The sequence below is a fragment of the Ctenopharyngodon idella genome, chromosome 22 (genome assembly GCF_019924925.1).
Source record: "Ctenopharyngodon idella isolate HZGC_01 chromosome 22, HZGC01, whole genome shotgun sequence".
NCBI classification, from domain to species: Eukaryota; Metazoa; Chordata; class Actinopteri; order Cypriniformes; family Xenocyprididae; genus Ctenopharyngodon; species Ctenopharyngodon idella.
The window spans coordinates 7,664,186-7,687,272 of NC_067241.1; the positions used below are offsets into that span (position 1 = coordinate 7,664,186).

Below are 23,087 nucleotides of genomic sequence, written 5' to 3' on the forward strand. Positions count from 1 at the left end.
AAGTAACTCAGATATTTTGTTGTAAATTTAAAATGCATTACTTGACTAGTTACCTGAAAAAAGTAATCTGATTACTTAACTTGAATGTGTTCCCCCAACACTGATCATGTTGCCAATAATTTGTTCATGAACAACAGCTGTTGGCGTTGCTTTGAGAACAGTAAGTTCAGTACAAGTCTGTGTAGTTTTGAATGTTTTCTGAGTATGAAGTAATAATTTTTTTTTTTTTTTTTTATCTCAGATTGATGTAACCAATCAAACAGGCATCATGAAAATACGTTTATTAAGAAAATACAAGCTTTGTCAGTGTGTACCATGTACACTGATGTCTGTCGCAATTTAAATGACATGAGCCCTATAGGAATATTTTGTGAAAGTTGCATCCTAATATCATATAGCAGCAGGACACAATGCACAATGCATTCATAATGTACAGGCACAACTGCAGGATCTTCATCCTTTTGCCACAGCTCAAAGTGATACAATTTCTCATCTGTCAGATGATTTTGCTCCCAGATCACAGGTCATTTCAGTCTCAGAGGACTATATACAAAACACAAAGGGAGTATAAAATAAAGTATTTAAAAAAAAAAATCCCATTTCACCCCATAAGTAAACAACAATACCGTAAGGTTGCTAATGCTACCAGGCCTGCATTCTTGTCAGTAGCCAAACATAATACCAGCAGACCAACCTTTCTCCAGCAAAAAATTATTCATCACAACCACACTGCTTGTATTAGTAATTAAGCATATACTACACATAAGCAGAGGTCTAAATAAATATGCTGTCATTACATGGCTGTAGTTTTTGCCCTCTCACTGAAAGAAAATAGTGGACATGTAAAAGTTGCAATACATAGATCAACTATCCACTGAAACGATAATATAGAAAAAGTCTTTACACCGTGAACTAAACACAGATGCACTACCATTCAATAGACTGGGGTTGGTAAGATTTTTTAATGTTTCTGAAATAAGTCTCCTATGCTCACCAAGTCTGCATTTATTTGATCTAAAAACAGTAATATTGTGAACAACAAAAAATGTTTTCTATTGTAAATATATTATAAATTTGAATTTGTTACAGTGATTGCAAAGCTGAATTTTCAGCATCATTACTCCAGTATTCAGTGTCACATGATCCTTCAGAAATCAGCATGATTTGGTGGAAACATTAAGCAGCATAACTATTTTCAACGCTGATAAAAAAAATAATTTTCTTTTGTGGAAACTGTGATATGTTTTCGTCACGGTTCTTTGAAGAACAGAAAGTTCAAAAGAACTGCATTTATTTGAAATAGAAATTTTTTGTAACAATGTAAAAGTCTACTTCCTCTTTTGATAAATGTAATGTATCCTTGCTGAATAAAAGTATAAATTTCTTTCAATCTATCTTACTGACCCCAAAACTTTAAATGGTAGTGTACACGCTTTCAGCTACAAAGGAGTGTAGTACTCTCAGCTCCATGTAACATTTTACCATTTTTTCACCTAAAATCAGGACTGAAATGAGAAAAGGTCTGCTGACACATAAAAGGGTTTCAAAATGTATCGGGAGACATTTACACCAAATCTCACAAAACAAACACTTGATTTCAACTTGATCTCAAATACTTGCTGCTTATCCAAAGGCAATAGTGCATTTCAGTTGTAAACACCTGCAGATGGTACCATCTGAACACAAATTAATAGTGCTTTAAGTGCTTTTCCACAGTTGTACCATTATAGGGTAAATGTATAAAAAAAATACATATGGCATCTTATAGATGTGACAAGGCTATTGACCAAAGCATCCAATGAAGTGTCATGTTTGTGAATGATATAAAATCTCATGCATTCTAGCCTGTCTCTATGTGAGCCACAAAGGCAATGTAACTGAATTCAACACAGGTGATATGAGCCTGAGCAAGAATACATCTCTTCACACTCGCTTTAAAAAACAAATAAAGTATAAGGAAATGAACTGAAGACCTAAAACATGACACACAGTCATGGTGCCACAGAAACTATTTCTTGAGCAAGTTGTCTGTTTTACCCATCTAAACATTTGACCCTTCCACAGTTGCTTATTTTTAAGCTTTGACTGATCCAGTGACTTTTCAGATTGGCAAACTCTGTAATGGCATTTCACAGTCTTTGTAACTCCCTCAGGCCTCATCGCTTGTGGCACTGAGACTCTCTTCCTGCTCTAACCTGCTGTTGGGAGCCACAGGTGAGGTCACATTCAGGTAGCCTATCTCAGTGGACTGTGAAACGGGCACAGACGAGGAGATCTCCAGGCTCTTCACTCCACTTTCACCCACTTTGACTTTGCGAATGGCATCCAATATTCCCCATGAGTCACAGAGCCCAGGCTGTGGACTAGAGCAAGATGTTGCGATGTAAGATGTCACCATTTGTTTACTGACACAGAAAAATAATCCCATATTGCACTGCAGCCTCAGTGGAAAAATAAATCCAAAATGGCAGATGAGACAAGATATACCTTTCAAAAAATTGGCAAGATTTTCTTCATGTTTTTGAAAGAAGTCTTATGCTCACAAAGGCTGCATTTATTTGATCAGAAATAAAGTAAAACACTTGTAACTTTTTCTCTGTTAATATTTATTTTAAAATGTAATTTATTCCTGTGATGGTAAAGTTGAATTTTCAGCATCATTACTCCAGTATTCAGTGTCACATGATCCTTCATATATCATTCTAATATGCTGATTTGGTCAAAACGTTTCTTATTATAAATGTTTTAAGTGGAAATAGTGATACATTTTTATACATTTTCAGTCACTTTTGACTATGTAATGCATCTCTCCTGAATAAATATATTAGTTTCTGAAAATCTTACTGACCGCAAACTTTGAACAGAAGTGTATATTGAATACTAAACATAAATTAAGTAAAGAAAATTGATTAAAAAAAAAAACAGTTTACAGTAATTTATTACCCCATATTTTGTGTGCCATGTATTTTTTGATTTGACTAGATTTTGGAACAGAAATATTAAGTTGGAAGACTGAAAAAAAGTTATTATACCTCGAGTTGATGTCCGCAACAGGCTATCATGATGAGCTCCAGAAGGAAACATTTTCTTGACCTCCTAAGATAAAAACACAAAACAAAAGCATCAGTGCAATCCAATTAATTTGAAATGCTTATTTAAACTATAATAAAAGAAAATTTGCTAAATAAATGTGTACCTCAACAGTACACATCGACTGAAGGTTTCTCAATGCACGATCTAAAATTCCTATCTGATTGGCCAGTGTTAGAGTTTTTTCTTGCAGCTGTTTATTCTCCATCTCCAGGAATTTAACTCTAAGAGAAGACAGGACAAAGAGACAGTTAGGATGTTTCTGTGCTTTCCTGTCAGGTGTAGAAGAGGGTAATGAGATGTTTACCTCTGCTGGATGCTAGTGGCAGTTCTCAGTCCATTGTTTCCCATCTCCTCAGCTTCACTTATTCGCTGCAGAAGTTCTCGTCTCTCCAAGAGGAGCTGATCGTTTTCTTCTGTCACAGTCCTAATCCAGTCCTTCTCCTGCTCATAGTGGAACACACTCAAGGTGAAGTACATGCTGCGTATATAGTGTTATAGCTCAAGTCTGAAAACACTCACTTTCTCTGAGAGACTTGTCACAAGAGCCAAATCGTTCTCCAGCTGCTGGATTCTGTGCTCATGTTGGGAGACTGTCTTCATGAAGATCTGTTTAGCTTTGCGCAACTTGGTTTTGTGCTGAGAATGTTTCTCGTTGTGTCTCCTGCAGGACACAAGTTTCATGATTGCATATTAACAAATTGCATGTAATATTATGTACTTTTAAAATAGTATATTTGCTGTAAGAGTAAAGGCCGGAACACACAACAATACTTTTAAAACCTGAACCGACTGTAAAACACTAGGCATGATCATACACAAAATGACGGAGGTTCACACACTACCAGACTTTCAAGTTGTTCTGAACACAAACTAATGCAAAAAAAATGCAAGACGTGTGCCAAATGAAAACAATGTTTCAATATTGGTTCAAAATATCAAACATGTTCGATATCCTCCAACTGGATGTCACTGTTGAGCAGATTCTGACTAACTTAAACACTGATTGGCCATTGTGTTCACAAGCTCAACAGATATGTCTGAGATTGGCTACAATGATCAACGCACGGGAGCGTTTGAAAGCATTTTGAAAGAGTCAGCGCTTGAAAGCAGGCTATCAGTGGACCGATAGACAACTGATTTCAAACGCTCCCGTGTGTATCTGTGTAAGTGCTCGGTGAAGAGCGTAAAAAATGTCTATTTACAACATGTTTTTTAGGAGTTGATCATTGTAGCCAATCACAGACATACGTATCTGTTGAGCACGTGAACACAATGGCCAATCAGAGGTGTTTAAGTTAAGTCAGAATCCGCTCAACAGCGCTCAAAATGCTAGGGGGAAGTGCTGGTATTGTCACATTTTTAACTTTTCAGTACCGACTTGGTACTGAAGTACCTGTACTTTTGACAACCCTACATCAAACACTACATGATTTTCACAAGTTCACACTAACATATAATCAGAGAATAGAGTATGCATATTTGGCATGCTGTTCGAGGGGAGGGCTCCGAGCTCAGAATTTGGCCAGAACCCAGAGGCTGGGATAGGAACAATTGAGAGTGAGGAGTTCGGGTGATGAAGGGATGCCGTCATCGGACAGAGGCAAGTCGGCTATGTGAATATATATGGGCCTCCCCTCCTCCTGACTGGATAGATTATCTGAATGTGCCCTTCCTGAACTTGTTAATAAAACATAATTTCTGTGAAATCCAACTGCCCAAAATCTGCAGGCTGGCTCTGACTTTCCGCAACTAGCATCAACTCATTCAAACTGCAATCAGGGCAAAAATCTGAGCAAAAGTCATGTCTTGTATTCCAGCCTTAAGACTATAATGTCCATCCAGTGAATAATGATACCTGATGTGAGTGTCGAGCTGCTGAACAACCAGCTTCAGTTCCTCCTGCAGTCTCTCAGACTCATGTTGGGAAGACAGAAGCTGTTCTTCCAGCCTGTGGCAGCTCTTCTGACTGCTTCTCTGCTGCAGGGCACATTGGTAGTTTATGGTCACCAGCTCCACTAGTGCATCATTTCAGCAATTAGTATGATAGTTTTATCTCACAAACCTCTTCTCTAGCCGTGTTAAGTTCACTCTCTAGCACCTGCAGCCGTGTCTCCAGCTCCTGTGTGCGGTGTGACATCTCCATGTTGGTGCGTGTCAGAGTCGCCTCCTTTGCCCGCAATAAACGCACTTGCTGCTGGAGTTCCTCGTCTTTCTGCTCAAGTAATTTCCTATCAGAAAACACAGGTGTATATTGGCTAGTGATATAGTAAATAACACATGGATAACAATTGCTGCAATGGTCACACTTTATATTAGGTGTCTTAAACTACCAAGTACTTACATCAAAAACTAATAATTGTTAGGTACAATGTACTTTGTGTTCATGTTGTTTTGCAAAACAATTTTGCTGCTATTGAGGTGGATATGGGGTTAGGGACAGGTTTGGTTGTATGGTTAGGTTTAAGTGTAGGTTAAGGGGTAAGGAAAGTGTCAACAGTGTAACTGCCACCAGATCTCATGAGATTAAAATGTGACAAGATTTCTTGTCGAGATGAAAAGCTGTCTTGCGATATTGTCATTACGGAGTGTGAGGGTAAAATAAGGATAGAATATGCCACCGCTACGTTTATATTATGCCTCCACTGTTGTTTTGCTTTTTATAGAAATAAAAAATATTTAATTCAGTTGGATAAGGGTCACTTCAATCCCATCCAGCTCATCCAACACGAGCAGCAGAGCCATACGTAGTGATACGAATCAAGAGTTCACTGATCACGTAACGAGATGACTGACAAGACCATGGCAGAGGATTCGTTGCACAACAAAGGCTAATAAGCGTCTGATAAATGTCTTATCTTGTAGAGTTCGTGCTCAGCACTGCCACTCCCTATTCACAGAGTATGCGTGATCGAGAAAGCGAAAGTAAAACGCGACTGCACATTCAAATGCGATTTCAATACCTCACATTTTTAAAAGCGGCTCCCTAATGCATGCAAAAATCTCCCAATATGAAAGCTATCTTAGGCTGGTCATCTCTTAGCCATATACAAAATAAAATAAGTGCATTGTATCAAATGATTCATTTAAATCTGAGTGCATAGTAGTTAAAGACACCTAATATAACGTGGGACCGCTGCAATAAAATTGATTTGTTTTACATATTTACTAATTTAGAAATAATTAATTAGATATAATAATTAAACATAATTTGAACTTGATGAAAAATAATTCTGTAAAATAAACAAATTTATACTTTAGATATAATAGTATTACAGAATCAAGAAGTTTCTATTATTTTTCACAAATAAATAGGTAAAAAGGGGGGAAAAACAGTAATCTGGTAAGTCAGTGTGCATTGGTAATCATATTTTGTCAAAGACCAGGAATTGCTCATTTTAACAGCACACAGTGAATATGACATAAATATGACACAAATATGACACAGCAGCCAACTGGTTATAGCGCAGCGTGGTCTGAAATGTCCACATCCAGTTCACTTGGTTGGAGTGTCACCTACAGAGTTCACACATTTGTACACAGACTACAAATGCTCACTTCAGAAGATTTGCCAAAAATTCACCAAAGGTTGCAAGGTACATGAATTTAAATGTTTATTAGATATTCAAAGACTTGTTTAAGTGATATAGAATTTTCTGAATGGTGATGGTATAAGTATTATAGCGTTTGCCTTTCTATTACTGATACAGAAAGGCAAATGCTATAATATTTTATACCATTTGCTTCCTTTTTTTCTGCATCTGCGCTATTTATCTTCTCTCTGCTTAAGTGCTATTTATCAGTCGACCAAGATTAAGATTGGCTTGTGGTGCAGTGACCCGTCTGACCTCTGTAGTTGATCCTCTTGCAGTCGGACTCTGAGGGCAGACAGGTTATCAGACATGTCTCTGGTGTCTCTCTCTAGTTTGCTGGTCTCTCCCGCTCGGGCCTCCTCCAGGCGCAGCTGGTGCAGAGCGTTCTTCAGTTGCTGCTGCAGTTCTACGACCTGCAGAGATGTTGAGGAACTGATAAATAAAGACATTCCTCATAACTGTTATACTGCTGAACAAGAGAATTTCAGCCTGCTCTAATAAACACGCACCTTCTTGTCAGCAGCAATCACACGTGCCCTCTCTGAATTTAGCTCCTCCACCAAGCTGCTGTTAGTCTGCCGGTTTTGAGCGCTTCTGGCCACCTCCAGCTCCAGATCTCTGGCTCTCTGCTGGAGTCTCTCCAGCTCTGCCACCTGTCCTGCTGCACTTCCCTCCTGCTGGGCTATTTTGGCCTGGGCCTGCTTCAGCTCTGCACACAGCTAAAGAACAGAGAAGAAACATAAGGTTTATGAGCATTAAAGATAGTGCTGTGTAATTCTGACTAGGGATAGCCCATGTTCAACATAATTTAAAAAGAAACAAATTAGAAAAATTAAAATTAGGCCTACTTTCTAAAAAAAATTAAAATAACATTCTTAAGTATGAGGTCAATGTGTTTTTTTTTAAAAGAAACAAATATTTTTATTCAGCAAGAACAAATGAAATTGATCAAAATTGACAGTAAAGACATTTATAACAATACATACAGATTTCAATTTCAAATAAATGCTGTTACTTTGAACTGTATCATGGTCTCTACAAAAAAATTATTAAGTAGCACAATAGTTTTCAACATTGATAATAATAAGAAATGTTTCTTGAGCAGCAAATCAGCATATTGGAATGATTTCTGAAGGATCATGCGACACTGAAGTCTGGAGTTTCACAAGATTACTTTTTTAATGTATTTTTGATCAAATAAATGCAGCCTTATTGAGCATAAGAGACTTCTTTCAAAAACATAAAAAAAATCTTACTGACCCCAAAAATTTATTTAGACACTTATGCCACAATTCATATTTCCTTATGCATTATGTAACAAAATATCAAAGTAAACGTAATCTACTATATTTATTTAAAACACTTGCCACTTGGTTCATATGTTGTTTTCTATTGTAATAACATTCATTCACTTCAAATGTAATTGAAGTGTCCAAATACTTTTTGGTGCCCCGCACAATTTCTGTGTTTTTTTTTTTTTTTTTTACCTTGATCTTCTCCTGGTCTAGGAGTGCATTGTGTCTCTTAAGGTCTAGATTTTTCTCTCTCTCATAGCGTAGCTCTCGCTCAGCAGAGGTGAAGAGGTGCTGGGTTCTCTGCAGGTCCTGTCTCAGCTGTTTGCTCTCTTCTCCTTTCTGTTGTATGAGTGAGTCCTGAGCCTGTGCACAACCATATAATGGTCACGTTATGCATAGCAAACAAGGAAAATATCAAAAAACAATAGTGTTATTATAAAATTAAGCATATTATACAAATGTTTTGTTTATGAAAGTAAGTAAAAATGAATGTGAATATGTTTGTGTGGTTGTATGAAGATGAAGAGCAGGGCTGACCTTAGCCCGGGCCTGAGCTTCACTGATCTGGGCCTGCAGGGCCAGCTGGTGTTGGCCGGCCAGCTGTCTCTCCTCCTCCAGGGTGGATTGTAGCTTACTCATCTCTGACTTCACACAGGCCAGCTAAAGGAGCAGCACATAACATCAAACAGTTTACACATTACAACTTCAGCTACCAGTCCTAAAACTCCATGTACACTGCTGTTTAAAAGTTTGGGGTCAGTTTGTTTTTTTAATACTTTTATTCAGGAAGACTGCAATAAATTGATTGAAAGTGACAGTAAAGACTTTTACATTGTTACAAAAGATTTCTGTTTCAAACAAATGTTGTTCTTTTGAACTTTCTATTCATTAAAAAAAATCCTAAAATTATATATATATAAAAAAAAATATATATATATATATATATATATATATATATATATATATATATATATATACAGTGGGTACGGAAACTATTCAGACCCCCTTAAATTTTTCACTCTTTGTTATATTGCAGCCATTTGCTAAAATCATTTAAGTTCATTTTTTTTCCTCATTAATGTACACACAGCACCCCATATTGACAGAAAAACACAGAATTGTTGACATTTTTGCAGATTTATTAAAAAAGAAAAACTGAAATATCACATGGTCCTAAGTATTCAGACCCTTTGCTCAGTATTTAGTAGAAGCACCCTTTTGATCTAATACAGCCATGAGTCTTTTTGGGAAAGATGCAACAAGTTTTTCACACCTGGATTTGGGGATTCTCTGCCATTCCTCCTTGCAGATCCTCTCCAGTTCTGTCAGGTTGGATGGTAAACGTTGGTGGACAGCCATTTTTAGGTCTCTCCAGAGATGCTCAATTGGGTTTAAGTCAGGGCTCTGGCTGGGCCATTCAAGAACAGTCACGGAGTTGTTGTGAAGCCACTCCTTCGTTATTTTAGCTGTGTGCTTAGGGTCATTGTCTTGTTGGAAGGTAAACCTTCGGCCCAGTCTGAGGTCCTGAGCACTCTGGAGAAGGTTTTCGTCCAGGATATCCCTGTACTTGGCCGCATTCATCTTTCCCTCGATTGCAACCAGTCGTCCTGTCCCTGCAGCTGAAAAACACCCCCACAGCATGATGCTGCCACCACCATGCTTCACTGTTGGGACTGTATTGGACAGGTGATGAGCAGTGCCTGGTTTTCTCCACACATACCGCTTAGAATTAAGGCCAAAAAGTTCTATCTTGGTCTCATCAGACTAGAGAATCTTATTTCCCACCATCTTGGAGTCCTTCAGGTGTTTTTTCATGTGTCTTGCACTGAGGAGAGGCTTCCGTCGGGCCACTCTGCCATAAAGCCCCGACTGGTGGAGGGCTGCAGTGATGGTTGACTTTCTACAATTTTCTCCCATCTCCCGACTGCATCTCTGGAGCTCAGCCACAGTGATCTTTGGGTTCTTCTTTACCTCTCTCACCAAGGCTCTTCTCCCCCGATAGCTCAGTTTGGCCGGACGGCCAGCTCTAGGAAGGGTTCTGGTCGTCCCAAACGTCTTCCATTTAAGGATTATGGAGGCCACTGTGCTCTTAGTAACCTTAAGTGCAGCAGAAATTTTTTTGTAACCTTGGCCAGATCTGTGCCTTGCCACAATTCTGTCTCTGAGCTCTTCAGGCAGTTCCTTTGACCTCATGATTCTCATTTACTCTGACATGCACTGTGAGCTGTAAGGTCTTATATAGACAGGTGTGTGGCTTTCCTAATCAAGTCCAATCAGTATAATCAAACACAGCTGGACTCAAATGAAGGTGTAGAACCATCTCAAGGATGATCAGAAGAAATGGACAGCACCTGAGTTAAATATATGAGTGTCACAGCAAAGGGTCTGAATACTTAGGACCATGTGATATTTCAGTTTTTCTTTTTTAATAAATCTGCAAAAATGTCAACAATTCTGTGTTTTTCTGTCAATATGGAGTGCTGTGTGTACAGTAATGAGGAAAAAAAAATGAACTTAAATGATTTTAGCAAATGGCTGCAATATAACAAAGAGTGAAAAATTTAAGGGGGTCTGAATACTTTCCGTACCCACTGTATATATATATATATATATATATATATATATATATATATATATATATAGATAGATATTCTTTTGCAACATATCAGCATATTAGAATGTTTTCTGAAGGATCATGTGACACTGAAGACTGGAGTAATGGCTGCTGAAAATTCAGCTTTGCACCACAGGAATAAATTACATTTTAAAATATTTTAAAAAAGAAAGATACTTTAAATTGTAGCAATAATATTTCACAATATTACCATTTTTACTGTATTTTGATCAAATATACGCAGCCTTGCGAGCATGAGACTTGTTTCAAAAACAAAAAAAATCTTACCGACACCAAACTTTTGAACAGTAGAGTCAGGCGGAAAGTATTCAAGAAGACACTGGCGATACAGCCACTTCTGCTCTGCTCCTGCCTCGGCATGCAGTGTGAATGCTCTAATCTGTTAACATGGGCGCTGAAAAAAAATGTGCGTTGCTTACGCATCCAGTGTGAAACAAGTCTTACCTGACAAAGCCCCTCCTGTGCAGCAGGCTTGTGGTTGGCCGTGTGCTCCTGTGATGCTCTGGGTATCTGCTCTCTGGTATACTGGAGCTGCTGTTTCACATGCAGGAGCTCCAGACTAAGTCTCTCTTTCTCCCCGTCAGTCTGAAGCCTCTCATGGGATTTCTCGCTGAGCTCCCTCTGTAGCTGCATCACTTGCCCGCGCTTCTCCATCAGCTCATCCCTAAACACAGGCAAAGTACATCTTACCAGATGCTTTCTACTGAATCCAGGAGCTTCAGCAACATTTATAATTGTTTATAAATTTATTGTCATAAAAAATGACATTGAAAATGGGGGAAAAAGTGATGTATCTGTGGCAGACTGCCTTACCTTAGAGTGTTGTGCTCCTTCTCTAGTCGAGTCAGTTCTGTTCTCAGCTTGTCCACCATGGACTTAAGCTCTGCCACCTGTCCCCTGCTGTCTCTTAGGTCCTCTTCGGCCCGGCTGTTCTCTGTCTGAAGTGTCAGGTTGTCCTGGAGCCGTGTCTGAGCACGCTCCAACTGGGCCACCTGCAGAGTACAAACATAGCCTCAGTGAGTATTTGCAAGCTACAGGGAGTATATCACAGTATTCCAACAACAAACGGATTGCTTTCTTTGTGATATAAACCTATAATTGAATGACCTTAATTTATATTACCTTTTCTTCCAAAATTCCCTTTTCTCCTTTAATCTGCGTAAGGTTCTTGTTAAGTGTCTTCCCTTGTCGACATTCTACCTCTAGTCTCTGGACCTCCACACGTAACCTCTTCAGCTCCTCATGGTCTCTTTGCATGACCTGTCCACATGTAGCATTTATGTGTAGTTCAATCATGACAACTCTTGGAAGATTTTTAGCATGGTAATGGATATGACAATGTTAATGTATTTGGTCTGCATAGATCAGAATAGATCTGCTACACTGCTGCTGAATTGCTACTGCTGTAGATTATTGCTGTTGTTGTAGATTATTGCTGCTGCTGCTGCAGAGCAAGTACAGGAACTTGCTACTGCCAATACATACGCCGATACGCTGTTGCACATAGTGCTGCTGCACAAATAGCATATATAAATATCCCATAGCAGATTTATACAGGTGGAGCTGGGGAAGGTGAAGGGTTTTAGATGAACTCTGAAGCGCGCTGCAAACTGCTATAGTGCCAGCCATTTAAATGTGTGAGCAACAAGCTCATTGGCTGCAGAAATAACATGGACCAATCAGCTTGTGCCAAGTAGTTAATGCTGTAATTATCATCAGCTTGCGTTAAGGACCCATCAGCCTGCGCCATCTAGAGTTTCATGACTGAACTATGTATTTCATGGTTTCAAATCACTTTATTATAATTCTTCTAAACAAATGCATAGTGCAATATAAAAAAATGGACAACTTTCCAGGACTCTAAACTGTGTACTTTATGATAAATCATGCGTAACAATGACATTACCTCTTTTTCCTTTTTGAGAGCAGCCTTGGCTACAGATAGATCCACCTCCAGCTGTTTCCTCCAACCTTTTTCTTCAGCAAGACGACCCTCGAGGAACTTCAGTCTTTCTTGAATGCTCTCACTAAGCTTTAGATTAAAAGATCATGAAAATAACACTTATCTACCACATACCACATAAGAGGGTGCAAGGAAGTGGCTTTTTCATAACGGTAACTATATTAGCATTCATACTAACAGACAGTATCGTTTTGTTTATTCTAAGTGCACACTGCAGTTATGTTGCCTGCCACTTTAAATGCACAAGCACTTTAAGCAGAGTGGATTCTGATTGGCAGTCAATGTTTTTATCGTTCATTGAGCTGGAAAAAATCTGAAAGTGGAAAAAATTCTGAAAGTGATTCCAACGATATTGTTTCTCTGTGCCGTTATCGTTATAGTTGTGGTGTGTGCTATTCTTTTATATTTAGAATGATTTTTAGAACTATATCTTTATCGTTATTGTTATAGTTATTGTCCTTGGTGTGAACAGGCCTTCAACCTTTACCTCAGAGTCAGTCCCTCGAACCTGATCTTCATCTTTCTTCTCAGTTTTCTTGGTTTCCCTCTTACTCAGTTCTTCCTCTATACTTTTAATCTAGAAGCAAATCAGAGTCATCCTCAACATTCGGGTGTTTTTTTTTTTTCCTTTTCAAATTCAGCCCCATAACATCACAGCTAAAAACGCACCTTTCTCTGTAACCCCTCTATCTCACACTCATGATGCTCTCGCTCGTCTTTGGCTGCGTTCTGCGCCTCCCCCAACAGCGCCTCCAGCTCCTCATTCCGCTCCACCAGCTCCTCGTGCTCCCGCTGCTGCTTCTGCAACCTCCTCTCCAGCTCTCGAAGACGGCTGTCCTTATCTTCAGACTCTCTTCGACACCTGCCGAAACGCAACTGCCATATAAGCATCTTTAAAGAGTGGAAGCAATGACATGTACAACTTTAAGTTAGATAAAGGAAGTCAAAGCCTCACCTTTTGTGGAGTATCTCGTCATCAGGAGCCAGAGATAAATCCACATTATTCCCAACATCCTGAAAAAAAAGCATCTGTAAGTGTTCTAAGAAGAAACTATACAAATATTGCTTTACTTGTGTCATGCAATACATGCAAACTAGCCCCTTCAAGAGAGGAATGTAGTAGAATGTATATCTACCTGTGCAGAGTGTATTTTATTGAGCTCTAATGTCTCGTTGATCCCTTGAGCCGAGTGCAGCTTTGATTGTTCAACCTGTGGCACACCCGACATGGCAATATATATCTTTCCTGCATTTACAAATTGCAAATATCTAACATTTCGTGGCACTAAAATAAAATTTTGAAAAAATTATTCTTGCCAGTTTAAGAAGAGTCCTCCTCTCTGTGTCCAATGAGCGAACTCTATCCCTCAACACACGGATCTCCCCATCCAGTCGCTCATTGCGTTCCTTGGCCTTCTGCAGCTCCACCATATCTGTCAAACATTGAGATTACAACCAGAAGACATCCTTTGAATTGTTTTCATGATTTAGCTGGTTTGTTATATCTTAATTTACAGTAGTTTGGTCTACACTGTAGTTTTTTGAAGCGTCTTTATAAATAAAAATGTGTGAGGCAAATGTGTGAAGATTTTCAATGAGTGACATGATAACTTGCTTCTGACAAAATCTCACCACACTGTTTAAGCTTGTCCACTTCCTGTTTTAACTGCTCCACTTCCTCCCCAGTTTTCTGCAGGTCAGGTACTGAAATGTAAATTTTTTAGTTTACATTAGGCATTAAGACAAAATAGAGAAACAGAAACAGTAATCTAAAACTATACTTTTACATTTTCAAAGTACAAAATGAGTTGCTTGGTCGCCACCACCATTACCAGGGTGTTCCAGGTGGTTTTGTCTGTTTTATCATTCGCCAGGGGAAGATAGTTAGTTTAGATGTGTATCAAATAAGCAGGGATGCACAATATATTCAAAACATATTGGTTGATATTAAAGAGTTCATCAGTTAATCAGTCAAACGGCATCAGTTAATATTAGATATTCAATTGTTAATGCTCAATTCCGGTTTTGTTACATTTAAATTACATTGCTATCATCTGACTAGTGCTGTTATTGTGAACTAAAAAAAAATAATTTTCAGTAATTGAAATAAAGATGCAATAAAATATAATTATTAGATGAAAAACTAAAAGTTATATGAAAATGAGTGCAGCTATTCACTAAAATAAAGTAAGTTGAAGTGCTAAAATTACTAAAACTAAAATGAATATTAATGAAATCTAAATAAAAATTGTATTAAGCAGTGACCAAAGCACACAATAAAATAGCTAAAATTAAAATGAAAACTGAAAAAAAAAAATTTAAAAAAATAAACAAAACTGAATAAAAATAAAAGCTAAATACTAAATGTACTTTAATACCAACCCTCTACAATGTGAGTAAATCAGTCGCATATGTGATCAAATTTCACAAGAGGCGACTAAAAATATATTTTATTAGGCAATGGCTAGTAAATTGTATGATTTCCGTTGCCTGTAATTGAGTTTGAGGCAAAAAAAATAAGTTTGGCGCGGATATCATTTCATTGCCTACTGAGCTATACGCACCGTCGTTTGGCTGAGAGCGCCCCCTGTCGTTTTCTCTCGCATATGTACACTAAACGTGAGGGAAAGAGCACATGCAAGGCTCTTTGACAGAACTGTCACTGTTTATTTAATTGGCATATTTTCTATTGTGTTTGTTTGTGCTATTGCTTGTAGTTTGATTATTTGACTTTATTTTATTACAGACTGTTTACTTGACTTTAATAGTGTTTGAAATTTATAAATTATATTTATGTAGAATTTTTTCATTTGCATTATTCTTACATTCCATGTAAAAAGTCTGCCGAGTAAAATAAAAATGTACTAGCCAATGGCGACTCAAGCTTCAGTGTGTCTGTAGAGGGTTGAATACTAAAATAACACTGCATCTAATGCTCACTTGAAGTTTTTCAAAACACTAATAATATAAAGGGATAGTTCACCCAAAAATGAAAACTGTCATCATTTACTCACCCTCAAGTTGTTCCAAACCTGTATAAATTTCTTTGTTCTGCTGAACACAAAGGAAGATATTTGGAAGAATGTTTGTAACCAAGCAGATCTCGCCCCCCAGTGACCACCATAGTATTTTTTCCACCTATGGTAGTCAATGGGGGGGCGAGATCTGCTTTGTTACAAACATTCTTCCAAATATCTTCCTTTGTGTTTTATTTTTAATTTACGTATATGTATTTTAATACTGCCACTTATCGGTCATCAGGCATAATATGAAAGTAATTATCAGCTTATCAATATTGAGATCTGAATTGTTATTCACTTACCAGACAAGTTTTGGACCTTACGAGCGAGATCTAGTTCATCTGTCAGGTGGCGAATCTCTTTATGTGCCATAGCAAGACGACTTGACGCCTCTTCCAGATCCCTTTCTAGCTTCTGCCGTTCTGTGCGCTCTCTACCGAGTTCTTCACCGTGGGCCTATAGGGGACAGAGCTTTCAGTGAGACATAAACCTGGCTGTACTGGTTGGACAAGCAAGAAGCATGTCGGCCTCCAAGCGTTTTTAACATGCATGAGCCACAGAACACAGGTGAAGCTGAATGTGGATCATGTTCCAGTGTGAACAGAGTTTAACATGTGTCTGCTCTCCCTTATAACCATCAGAGACAATGGTAACATTGGGACAAACAGCCTCTGGTTAGTAACCACCCCGAAAGAAAGCGCTCCAGAGTGAAAATAAGAGGTGTTAATATGATCATGCTATGCTCAGCATGTGAGAAGATGTCATTATTCTCTGCTTTGAGTTCAACCAAGGCATGCATTATGCTGCCCTAATCTGCTTTAAGTGGATCATCCTCTCAAGGACAATACGGAAGGTTCCACCTCTGTTGATTTACACTTCTATCATGCATTTTTTATGAGTCCAATCGAGTTATGACAGGTACGGGAACGTACAGGAAGGTTCTGTGCTCTAAGTGACGCCTTGCGCACACCAAAGAACTTCCTCCAAGGACTTTGAACTGATGACTCCTGTCCATTTAGGGAGGGACAAAGAATCAGGAGAAATTATGATGCAAAACATATAGAGAGCTGGACAATGAAAAACTTAAATATTGATGAGACACTGATAATATGGGATATTCTTTGAATCCACTGCTTTTGAAATTGCTGCCTGCTCATGGGACACTCAGATCTTCTCACCTTATTCAAGCTATCCTTTTGCTGTCTGAGTTCCTCTTCCAGTGCGTGACGGATATGATCCAGCTCTTCCTGATTTCCATAAAAGAGGAGATATTAAAATGGCCATAAAACTAATAAGCCACAAGTGAGGCATTACTATCAAGAGAAGAGTCCACATATTTCTAACACGTATATTGGCATTATTATCATTCTTTCATCCAAAGTGCATTAAAGGTATACATTTTATGTTGCTATAGGCTCTTCAAGCATTTTCTGTATCCTAAATACACACAATAATATTTAAATGTAGTTTTTGCATAATGGTCTACCTGTTGACCTACACTTTTAAGAACACTATTACTGAAGTTAGGCTTTATTTCTCATAGTACCTGTAGATGCACCTCTCTGAGGTTGCCGGTGAGGGTCTGGGTGTCCAGCTTTCTTTCAGCAGCCTCCAGTCTCTCCAGCAAAGTGACTCTCTCCACCAGCAAATAGGCCACTTGCTCACTGGCACTGCTTTGGCTGATCTCTGCTAGACCCTCCTGCTCCAGCATCTCCACCACCTCCTTACATTGGGAGTCTGACAGACACAAGGTACGTAAGGACTACTTACTGGACTTTAAGTGGGTTCAATTTGAGCATTGTGCAGAATGCAAGAGCTATGTTGCGAATGGAATACTAGCATACTAATATTGCATACTATTTTTTCATTTCTGCAATAAACATTATTTTGCATTCTTAATGAAATTCTATGTAAAAACCAGTGTTGTTAATTAAAACTAAAAATATTAATCATTTTTGTTAATTGAAAAAAAGCGGAAAAAAATAAAGTAAAATATAAATATTAGATAAAAAAAAAACTTTACAAAACAAAATGTTGCTATGGCATCTAAATAATATAAAATAAGTTTAACTTGAAGTACTAAAAATACTAAAAACTAACACTGAAATAAAAAATAAATTAAAGCTAAATATGAATATTAAAGGCACAATATGTATTTTTTCGCTGCTAGAGGTCGCCTATTCAAAACAAAGGCGTAGCTTGATGACGCCGAGATTGAGCGCGGAATCATGGGACATGTCGTCTTCACCTCACAGCCAGTGAAAAAGAATCAGGACGGGACATGGGCAGAAATCATGTTCATGAATGAGATTATTAACGTTACTGTAGTTTGAAGCAGAGCGGGGCCGAGTGCTGTGAAAGCTGAAAGAGGCCTCTGGAGCAATTGCTAATGAGAGACGAGCGCAATCTCGAGAGCAGCAAAACATTTATTATGCCACTTTCGCTTCTTCCGGTCAATTGTATGTGGGGTAAAGCAGCGCTGTTTTATCATATTAGATACATTTGAGTGTGTTGAAAATTATGTTATAACGTGCATTTACTCGGCGGCTGCTATGAGACACTTGTTGCACACTGCAGTAAGCTAGATCGATATTAGAGTATCATACTAATATAATCAAGAAAATGAGATTCAAACAATAAGACTAAACGTGTTGAGCTATCTAACAATGATTAGTTTTTTGTCTATAAATGTATCCAAACAGTTGTTCCCTTGTCCAATAAAACAATAATAATACAATAACAATAACAAAAATGTATATTAAAGCATTTTTGGTGACGCAGGTATGATGTCATTGATAGGCGACGCACGGACACGGTCCATGTCCTGGTTAAAACGGCTTATTTCTCTGGATTTAAACATTCTTGGAAACATCGGGGATAATATAAGTACACAAGTCAACAAAATATAACACTGTTCTAGAGGTTTTTGGATATCTTAATCCAAAAATCTTACATAGTGTGCCTTTAAAAAAACTAATTAAAAATGACAAAAGCACATAACAAAATAACTAAAACTAAAATGAAATTTGAAAATATACAAGCTAATATAAAAAGATATTAAAATAATATTATTATTAATATCAAAATATATTATCAAAATATTAATAAATACTATAATAATATATCACTTACATTAAGGGTATGTTTACACAACAACAACGTACTAAAAACGTTAAAGTTTTTCGCGTACAGACAACAATGTTGTCAAAACAATCCCCTTTCACACAGATCGAAGACTAAAAACGCTGTTTTATGCATGCCAGGCCAATAGGTGGCGATGACACTTTAAAGAAACAGTGCTTGCCTATAGACTGAACGTAATATGCATGTGCATGACGTCACCATTTTCACAAATTCACGTTTTTATAGTTTACATGGAGATGATAACATGTAAATGAACGGCCAAAGACGCATTAAAAATTTTCCGTTTAACACTGGTAAAAACATTTTGCCAGATCAAATGAGTTGTGGCTGATATTAATTCTGGACCATGAATCTACACTGTTATATACTGCACATTTGACAAATGTGGTAGCTGATCTATGTGTTCTAAGACTACAGAAAACTATTCTAAGGATACAAAAAAAGTATGTATAATGCAGAAATAGTATGAGTATTATGCTATTCGCAAAACAGGCAAGGAAAAAAATGCGAGGCACATTGTTTACTACGAACACAGTCTTAAGTATGCTAAAAATCAATATAAAACCCTCACCCTGTTGGTGTTTCATTAGAGCGAGTTCAGCACGGAGCTGTTCGTTGTCACGTTCGTACTCCGCTGTGAGAGATTCCCGCTCCTCCAGCATGTTTCGAATATGCTCCACGTAATTTTCCACCTTGAAAAAACCCATCAAACAACCAGTCGGCACAGCAAAGGCATTAGCTACAGAAGGAGTTTATTTTGGTCAGGAAACAGTGTTGTCATGTTACAATGTTGATGTGGGAGACCATGATTAGCTATTCTTTATGGTCGAGGCCCGGCCTGCCATCTGCTGGCTCACCTCTCTCATCTCGCTGGCCTGCTGTGTGCGCAAAGTCTGCAGGTCTTCAGTGGCTGCAGTCAGGCTGCCCTCACTGCGCTGGAGCAAACACCACAGGTGCCGCTCTCGCTCCTCTGCTGAAGCCTCAGGGGACACACCGTCCCTGTGCAAGCGCAGGGTGATCTCGTCCAGCTCCTTTTCCTTAGGAGGAAATGAAACAATGAGACTTCTTTTTTTTTTTTTTTTCTTGAACAGTGTAAGTGAGGCCTGGGTTACTTGACACCATCTAGTTGTCACCCTGTCAACAGCGTGTCTAATTGTTCTGTGTGAAGCAGGTCTCGGAAGGTGCCTAATATCTCTCTATACTGTAACTGTATCATTAAAGGATTAGTTCACTTCAGAATTAAAATTTCCTGATAATTTATTCACCTATGTCATCCAAGATGTCTATGTCTTTCTTTCTTCAGTCAAAAAGAAATTATGGTTTTTTGAGGAAAACATTCCAAATAGTGGACTTCAACGGCTACCAACTGCAATTTCATTGTAGCTTCAAAGGGCTTTACATGATTTTTTCATGTTTAAGTGCTATAATCGGGTCCCTGGTGTATCTACCAACCCAGAAAACATGAAAAAGGACAACCCAGTAACTTTGTTTTGGCAAGCCTTTCTCTGTAGGCATGTGAAAAAACGAACCGCTCAAATTTCGCTTCCCTTGTGACGTAGGAAGGGGATCTTATTATAATATTACCGCCCCTTAATCTGCACGTTTCCACCCACGGCGCCATTTCATTTTGTTTTCGCAGGCAAAAAGTACAGCAAGTACCAGTTCTAAGGCCATGGCAAAAGTCTTCACAGCAACTACATAAATTTATCAACTAACCATTCAGAAACATCTAGTTGCAAAGTTGTAACTTCTTCTTGAGTCTCTCCATTAGTGTCCGACTCCGGTTTGAACAATGTAAGGCTGAACACCGTAGCAATCGTCATTTTGGCAGTGTGAGATTCTCCAGCTTTGTTGTTGTTGAGCAACCGAAGCGTGAGCTGTTAAAGCTCCGCCCTCTTTTGGAAAGTGGCAGGGAGCAGCCGCTCATTTACATTTAAAGGGACACACACAAAAACTGTGTGTTTTTGCTCACAACCAAATAGGGGCAAATTTGACAAGCTACAATAAATGATCTGTGGGGTATTTTGAGCTGAAACTTCACAGAAACATCCTGGGGACACCAGAGACTTTTAGATTAGATATTAGATAGATATTAGATTTTGTGAAAAGGGACATAATTCTGAAGTGAACTAAATCTTTAAGCATTTTTTTTAAATGAGGGGCCGGGGGCCCACTAGGGGGTGTCTGAACTTCTAAAGGGGCTGCAAAATGTTTTTAAATGCTTCAAAATAAATTCTATTTAATTAATGTCTGTATCTGTGTATAGATCAGTAATTCTCAACCAGGGGGCTGGATAGGGGACTGCAAGATGACTTAAAAAGTTTTAAAATAAGACAAAACAAGGTTTTAAATAAACCAAAACAGCTAAAAATCAAAATGACAACTGATATATTTTTATTTTAATTATTTTCCTCAACAACTGTCATTTTTATTTAAGAACTGGGGTTCCCTTAGTCTTGGGAAAGCTGCATATATGAGGAAATTTTGAATATGAGATTTCTAGACCTGGAAAAGTTACGAAAACTAATAATATCATAAAGCAATGGAAATTATTTTTATAACAAGCTCTGAAATATGTTGAAATTATAATATGTAGTAGAATTTGCTGAGAAATTGCCATAAATTTCAAATAATTTTAAAAACTTTATTCCACATAGTCATTAAAATTCATTACTGAACCATGAACACTCAGTTCTTGAATCTACTGAAATTACAGAATTTAACTATTTTAATTAATTTAAATATAATATATAATTTCTGTATAATTACTTTAGATCGACAGTGTATTTTCTATAAATAGAACAAGCAGCTTTCTCATTACAGCGGAAGTACCAGACATATCAAGTCAAAATGTTTGAGAACCACTGAACTTTCATAGCATCAGGACAGCGTGATAATGCATTAAAATATCTTGAGATAAATTAGTATCTGATAAAAATAGAGTTTATGGGAGGAGGGAAGCTTTTTTATAACAATTTAATCAGACGTACATGAGGAAATTTTGTGTGTAACTTTTTTACGAAGGTTGAGAATTACTGCCATACTATACAGTCATATTGTCAATTGCCATTATTAGCATATTACATGGTCTCAATGTACTGTTTCCTGCTTACTTATATCGTATTTATAAATATAAAAACGACGACACCATACCTCTCTTTTTTCCATGACCGAGTACAGCTGAACTGGAGTCCGTGCATCACTTGCAAATTAGCCAGAAGTGTTTATGAGAACAAAGTTTAGATTGTGGTTTCCAGCATTTGCGTCCGCCCATGGCAGTCTCTGACCTAATCACTTCACTATAAAAAAAAAAGAAGAAAAGAGAAACATAAAACATAACTCAGTGTGTTACCATAGTTTGCATGCCTTTAAATGAACACAATACAGCTTTAAGCAACAACTTTTATATACACTAATAACAATACAACTGTAACAAATGACTACACAAGATCTTCTGCATAATCCAAAATCCATTATCATCCGTCATAAAAACTTTCTCTCTCATATTCACAATTTATCTGCAGTCACGGGTGTATATGACAGGAATAATGTTGCTTCGGGTTTTTACTACAATATAAAAAGTTTTCTAACCCTAGCACAGTCTCAGTCCGCTAACTTTGGCTAGCGGGCTAGTCCGCAGGTATTACGCACAAGCCTATTTTCATATCCTCCAGGCGGCTGTTAAAAATAAAACAAATTAAGATTGTCGTTGTCCTTCAACATCGATTTGAGCCGGTTAATTATGCCTGTCTGTTTGCAAATATTGATGCAACACTAGAGTGCCGTATCTCATGAGGCCTACCAAGTGTTTTGTTGCAGCTGCTCGCAATAGCTTGGACCGAGTGCCTAGGCAACGGGTTAAACCATTATGGACAGAGAGGGGAGAGAAGACTGCGTTGAGAAGTTTCACTTCACATTAACCCAGCAGCAGATGGCGGTGTTTGTCCTATAAATCAATAAGCAACCAAGTTTAGAATAGAGCAGTGAATGACTGAACTATTCAACTATTCATTTATATATTGTGTAAATATTACTGCAATTTAAAATAAATGTTTTCAATTTGAATATATTTTAAAATGTAATGTATTCCTGCGTTGGCAAATCTGAATTTTTAGCATCGTTACTCCAGTCTTCAGTGTCACATGATCCTTCAGAAATTATTCTGATAAGCTGATTCGATGCTCAATTATTTTCTTTATTCAGTTATTAATAATGGTTTTTATTATTAATATCAATGGGTTTTTTTCTGAAACAGTTACAGTCTTTGCTACTTGAGATTTTGTGGAAATCGTGAAAGTTTTTTTCTTCAGGATTTTTTAAATGAATAGAAAGTTCAAAAGAACAGCA

The 23,087-nt window shown here is 37.8% G+C and overlaps 1 protein-coding gene across 3 annotated transcripts; it reads right to left on the reverse strand.

Moving 5' to 3' along the window:
- Positions 1–266: 266 nt before the first annotated feature.
- Positions 267–22,650, reverse strand: ccdc30 (coiled-coil domain containing 30). 3 transcript variants are annotated; one of them, XM_051879845.1, is made up of 29 exons: positions 22,332–22,535; positions 21,894–22,039; positions 19,598–19,777; positions 19,312–19,432; positions 17,143–17,333; positions 16,775–16,843; positions 16,529–16,603; positions 15,899–16,052; positions 14,209–14,280; positions 13,894–14,009; positions 13,713–13,787; positions 13,532–13,590; positions 13,246–13,438; positions 13,064–13,153; positions 12,520–12,645; positions 11,736–11,873; positions 11,427–11,605; positions 11,058–11,277; positions 8,516–8,638; positions 8,171–8,341; positions 7,193–7,402; positions 6,939–7,096; positions 5,156–5,321; positions 4,949–5,070; positions 3,613–3,754; positions 3,398–3,534; positions 3,197–3,314; positions 3,036–3,096; positions 267–2,367 (listed from the first exon to the last, which is right to left on the reverse strand). In XM_051879845.1, the coding sequence occupies exons 2-29, from the start codon at positions 21,906–21,908 to the stop codon at positions 2,150–2,152; spliced, it is 3,699 nt and encodes a 1,232-aa protein (XP_051735805.1). In that variant the 5' UTR covers positions 21,909–22,039; positions 22,332–22,535; the 3' UTR covers positions 267–2,149. The 3 variants fall into 3 exon arrangements, with proteins under 3 accessions (XP_051735805.1, XP_051735803.1, XP_051735804.1); XM_051879843.1 differs by lacking the exon at positions 22,332–22,535 and adding an exon at positions 22,543–22,650 and having other exon boundaries at positions 267–3,096; XM_051879844.1 differs by lacking the exon at positions 16,529–16,603 and having other exon boundaries at positions 267–3,096.
- Between the last annotated feature and the right edge of the window lie 437 nt (positions 22,651–23,087).